Below are 5980 nucleotides of genomic sequence, written 5' to 3'. Positions count from 1 at the left end.
GGGGGGGGGGGGGGGGGGGGAAATGCAATACTGGACATACAAAAGAAATCTCCTGATGCCTTAATAATTGAAAGGGATATACAAAGAACAAATCAAGATAATTTTTCTATATTGGATTTACAGAAGAGGCTCATTAAAGCTTTGAATAATTTTTTTGAGAAGGAATACTCACACACAAATATCAATGAAAAGAATCAAATTCTAAAACATTATTTGATGAGATTAAACAAGATTGTTAAAAGGAAAGAATAGAAAGTTGGTTTATTTGAGATCAGGATTAAATTAGTTATGTTATCTCTGATAACCCTGCAGTAAATTGCTTATTTTTTTTAGTTTTTCTTCTCTGTGCCTTTATTCTTGTTAGTTTGTGTTAGTTTTTATTATTGCAGTTGTGATTTTTAATAAAAATAACTAAAATACATTATTCTAAAATAAATTATCTTTGTCAGGGCTAAGTTCTGTGAAAATTTAGATATGAATACATATTTCTTTGTGTACAATTTAGGCTTGGAATCCTGCTGCAGAGGACCAGTGCTTTGACAGATGTCATAGACTTGGACAGAAGCAGGATGTTATCATCACCAAGGTGAGTTGATCGTTATTTTAATAATCTGCACTTCTAAAAATAACACATTTTTGCTCTTTTGAAAACAAATTATAATATTTTTTCAGTAACATCTAGAATTTGTTTACTTGCTAATTTGTAGGATAATACATCTATATTTTATAATTCTTTTTCATGTGCTCTGAGTTAAGTACCTTTATAATGGTAGTTAATTTTGTTTTGCTTTACATTTTTTTAAATTGCTCTAGTTCATTGTAAAGAATTCTGTAGAAGAAAATATGGTTAAAATCCAAAACAAGAAGAGAGAACTTGCAGCTGGAGCCTTTGGAACCAAAAAACCTCCTACTGGTGAAACAAAAATGAACGAAATCAGGACTCTGATGGATATGTAATTTAAAATATCGGAACAAATTCAGCTTTAAAAATAATTTGATGTTACATGTTCAGACAACATAATACTGAAAATAATATTTCTAATAACTGCAAGGTTTTTTTTCCCAAACAGCAAATGAGGTATCATTTGTAAACATACTTATACTGGGCAAATGGTCCAGAGTAGTAACAAACTTTAGTGTAGTAAACTCAAGTCTAAATGTTCAGTTTTTATACTAAGAGCAAAGCTTCATTAGAGTTGAATGTACACGGTATATTGTCAAATGATGTTTTTGAGTTTTTGATGTAAGCACTCAAGTTGTAAATTTTGTTGCTTGGATTATATCTATACCTGTTGCAATTTAACTTGTAACTTCTGAAGCTTTACACACTGGAGTTTAATGTTACTGTGTATTATGTTTTGTATTGACTATATATTAGCAACTGAATAGAAAAAGGCTTACAAATAATGTATATTGGGGAAAAATGAAGAAAAAGTGCATATGCCAGCAGTGGCATTCGTGTTGGTTTTGCCCCATGTTTTTCCAACTTAGAAGCATCTGAAAAGGGATTCAAAATGTGTTCAGCTGAGACTTAGGTAACATATCAGGCCTGTAAACTTCCTTTATGCCTGCATTTCGTTTGTTTATTGAAAAATAAGTAATCATTTGAACTGTTTTTCTGCTGTTAATAGTATAAAACTATTGTATATTTCTAGTTTGATTTCTTGGCAAATAAAATTTTTATCAAGACTGGGTTGCTGACAAGATACTTTTTTTGTTATTTCTGGGCATAAGTGTTAGATTTATGGATTATTCAAGGCTTTTGAAATTGGTGAGATTTTATTAGAGTTCGGAAAGATTTAAAATTCCCTCCATGCCACCTTTCATGTGTATAGGATTAATGTTGGAAGACAGAAGTTTTCTTCCATCTCTGGATTTTCTCCACACATTTGAAAAGTCTGACATTTCAAAATCCCAGCTGGTGTAGAAAATTTCCAAGGAGAAAAGGGCCTGTCTATGGACACTAATTGCAGTGACTTGACTGAATGGGCACCATCTCACTTAACTCATTATCCCTGGAATGATGTTTTAGCCATTCAGGAGTATTGTTCATCTAATTACTTAGGATAATAATTTACTAAGGATTGTTAAGGTGTTAAAGTGGACATGCTTAAAAAAAATTTGGCTGTGGTTTTTTGGCTGTAGAAATGTCCAGCCTGTAAAGTCAGAATTTATGACACCGTCTTATGACAGTATTATTTTCTCTTTTTTTATTTTCTTCCCATCTCAGAAGTGCCACCCTGGTGAGCTTTCAATTAATGTAGACATCCTCTGTGGCTTTTAACGTAGCTCCTTTTAAGTAGAACACAAACATTTAAATAGAAAGCAGACTTACTCCAGATCAACTTTTAAGAAAATCCTCAGTGGGATTGATTTGAAAAGTGTTGAAGACACAGACTACAAATGCTAAGTAACAGACTTCAGAGGGTCGCAGATTTTATTGCCACTTGATGGGTTGACAACCTTATTTTGTACTTTGAGTGCCATTACAGTTCACAGATTTACTTGTCTCAGTCATATAGAGAACTGAACAAAAGCATTTGCCATGCTGTATTTTTGTGCATAGAAATCTGGTCAGAAATGGCTGGAACTGGCAGAAAGGTAACTTTACAGTTACCAAATTGCATATACATATGCTAGTATTGTAAGGCTGTTCCATTATAGCTGCCTGAATCTCTAGCCATTATTTTATTGTAGCAAGCAGAACATATTGGTGTGGATGTGTGTGAAAGGAAGGAGAGGTAACGCACAGTCTTTTAGGTCTAAGTAGTATGTTTCAGGCCAGTCCAGTGTCCTGTTCTCAAATTCATAGGTTTTTGAGCAAAACAAAAAGATCTGACTGCTGGACACATGATTGGCACAAGAATTCATACTTGAAACAGCTTTTGCTCAGTTCTTACCTGCAGTATTACCAAAAGCCTTCAGTTGAGCAGTGGCAATGCTGCTGGCAAACTTAACTGACCCTAGCTGACTTCTAGTTGCTACAGCTCTGAAACAAGTCCTTGTATTGCTGACATTTGGGGGAGCAAATACAAGTGCTTTTAGTGGAGGTAGGTGTCAAGTTTTTTCTTGATGTTGTCAAAGCTGTCTGCTCCCATGTAGTCAGCCTGGCCTTGCTCCCATCTTTCTTTACGTTCTTCTGAGGATATAGCTGGTGGTGAAGGTGGCAAATGTGGCATTGCTGCTGCTGAAAGTGACAGGTGGGACACTGCCTCTGTTACCTCTTCCTAAAAAGAAATGAAAAATAAGTGGGAGAAGCACAATTATACGCTACAAAAAGGTATAAGCATAAAGCAACCAAGCAGAAGGTAAGAAAACTAATGAGATCCCATGCAAAGCAGCAAGCACCATTAATGCAATTTAAAGAGCTATGAACACATAAATAAAAAGAGTATCTGGGTCAATGAAATAGCAGACAGGTAGTTATGTTTAAGTTCTTCATACCTCTCTACAGAAGCCACAAGAGAAAGCCAGTGTATAGACCAAGCCCGACAGCTGCAAATAGTTCATTAGAAAGTTGAAATACAGACAACAGACAGCATAGCTCAAGAATCGATCAGTATGTTTAGTCACAGGGCTAAGAATTTAATTATTGTTTTCTGTATATCAAGCCCAAGTAATCAATGTTGCATTACTAGTCTGCATGCATGAGAAGGCAGAACCAAGTTATTTTAACTGGCAAGATATGTAAAAACATCAGTAAAGAAACACACAAATTTTGTAGGTGCACTATTGTAAGGCTGTTGTAATACAAATTTTAAGACAGTTGGCACAATACTGCCCTTCATTCACCCTCAATTTATCAGAGACAACAGTTCGTAATGGAGAGCAGATGTACCCCTGCAGGCATCTCTCTATGGTCTGCTTACTGACTGCAATTTTCTAGAAATTTTCTCTTAAGACAAATAACTTGATGCCAAGCATAGTGCAGGATATGAAGCTTTGAAAGGCCTACCCCTGGCCTAAGTGCATATTCCAATCTGAATCAACATTTTAATGAAAATTAATAGCACTGTGTCATTTAAAGTTGCTTTAAAAATGCAAGCATTAAATGATGCCTGCTGGAATTTAACAGTGCTCTAAGTCTAAGACATGCCTAACCTGTAAAGGAATCATGGATGCTTCAAGGAAATTCTTCAAACCAGCTACACAGATTTACAAAGTATGCAAATCCATTGTAAAAGACTGACATTAATATCAATCACATTCAGATTCCTTGTAGACTTCTTCAAAGTTCCGTTGGGTGAAAGTAAGAATTCAACCATGCTATCGGGGGTACTGTCCAAAAGATGGTGGTGGGAGTTCAGAATACCACTGGTTTTGATGAGTCTGAACTTGCACAAAACATTTGACCCTATTTTAATGTATGTACTTCTTGTCCTGAAGTGCCTTGAAAATTGATTTGGCACTCTTCATATTCTAGCACTGAAATATGGTATATACATTTGTATTGGAAGATACAATCTTATATGGATGGATGATCAGGATGGGAAAAAATATCTTTCTGCATTATTTCTTTGCTCTATAACATTTCCTATGAGCTCTGGGAAAATAATTTTAGGGACATGTAGTCACTACTAACTATATTTAGGATGATAGGGAAACATGATTTGACTAAAATGGAGAGATTCAGGAGATAAGGGGTTGTAAATTTATAGACCTCTGTAGTCTATAATCTCCATTCTTGCTCAAACTCTGTTGTAGGATAAAGACTTCTCATGTTCCCATTCTCCAAATACCCATTTTAATTATCTGGTTAGTACTAAAGACATAAATGCAGGCGTGTCCATGTTTGTTTTGGCTACCCCATAGCCCCTTAAGAACAGTCTAGAACCTCAACTATTATTTGGTATTCTAATAAGCAGATCAATATGCTGCATTTATGGGGAGCAGACAAAATGTTGCAATACTTATGACTAGTCAGCTGACTAGCTAATGCACAGTTGCAAGCTATTTTTGTAGCAAACATGCTGGCTTCAAACCAACTCAATTCCAAGCCAAAAAAGAAATCTTTTCTACATCCCACATTAAAGTAGAGAATGTCCATTTATGAGACATACCGCTTTTACACCAGTAGCTGTATCTTTGATTACACCATGCTGCTGTAATAATGGTAAGATATTTGTGACAAAAGTGTCCCACCACATATTGAGGAACTCTGGATGAATCATTGTGGGATCTTGAGCGTCTTCTTTGACACTTTTTGCTTTGGAGTCATATGTATAATTCCATGGTTTCACTCTGCCCAGAAAGTGCACAACTTTAGCATTCATCCCAAACCTGTCAAAATAAGAGGTCACCTTTATATGTGGGTAAAGTCACAGCACCTAATATAGGAGTGGATATCCTTTATGTATAGCTTGAAAGAATAATTATGTTTTGTTTAAAGTTAAATACAGTTCAGTTCAATATTCTGTATGGATCTGAATTATTATGTCTATCAGAAAAATACCTTTACTGGCTTTACCACAGCCAGAACTGGTGATGCTAAAGAAGGCTGCAGTGAAGTAATCAAAATCAGTGCCATATTGTTACATCAATTTGCATAATTAATTCAACTTGTTTTTGTCAGTGAACAGCAAGAAGCTACAAACTGAAGATCACTAAAGTTCATCCCTGAGAAGGGATCAGAAATTCCACCCTGAGTTTCACTAGCTTGATATTGTGAATTACTATTGATACATATATATTACTTATTTATTTTTCAACCAAATGCCTACCAACTATCTACCATACTTTAGACATTGCTCTTTCCCCATTTATTTATATTAGAAAATTTGGAAATACTAGCAGGTCAACAAGTCTTAGTAAAGTATGTAACTATTAAGTGCATGATCCTGAGTTCCTTTATTAATTTGATAGACAGCATAATAGAACAAGGAGTGTTTGAAATTGAACATGAAAGAAAACCAGTTCTACAAGATGTCTTAAATATTGTATGTGAAAAACAAGTTGATTTGATGTGTTATTTAATAAATTA

At 34.9% G+C, this 5980-nt stretch overlaps 2 protein-coding genes across 3 annotated transcripts in view; one reads left to right on the top strand and one right to left on the bottom strand.

Annotated features, from left to right (window-relative positions):
* The window catches only part of HLTF (helicase like transcription factor), a 25017-nt gene extending 23343 nt beyond the window's left edge, over positions 1 to 1674 (top strand). The window contains exons 22-23 of the mRNA XM_015812944.2: positions 506 to 586; positions 814 to 1674. Of these exons, the coding sequence (XP_015668430.1) occupies positions 506 to 586; positions 814 to 957 (225 nt within the window). The 3' untranslated portion in view covers positions 958 to 1674. The remainder of the gene's footprint in view (positions 1 to 505; positions 587 to 813) is intronic.
* A 742-nt stretch (positions 1675 to 2416) lies between these two features.
* Positions 2417 to 5980, bottom strand: part of GYG1 (glycogenin 1) — a 20662-nt gene continuing 17098 nt past the window's right edge. For both annotated transcript variants that reach the window (XM_015812948.1, XM_015812947.1), the window contains exons 6-7: positions 5061 to 5280; positions 2417 to 3227 (exon numbers count right to left, since the gene is read on the bottom strand). In XM_015812948.1, the coding sequence (XP_015668434.1) occupies positions 3042 to 3227; positions 5061 to 5280 (406 nt within the window). In that variant the 3' untranslated portion in view covers positions 2417 to 3041. The remainder of the gene's footprint in view (positions 3228 to 5060; positions 5281 to 5980) is intronic.

Source organism: Protobothrops mucrosquamatus, unplaced genomic scaffold (genome assembly GCF_001527695.2).
Source record: "Protobothrops mucrosquamatus isolate PMUCROS unplaced genomic scaffold, P.Mucros_1.0 scaffold117, whole genome shotgun sequence".
In the NCBI taxonomy this organism is placed as follows: domain Eukaryota; kingdom Metazoa; phylum Chordata; class Lepidosauria; order Squamata; family Viperidae; genus Protobothrops; species Protobothrops mucrosquamatus.
This window is presented reverse-complemented; position numbering and strand designations above follow the sequence as displayed.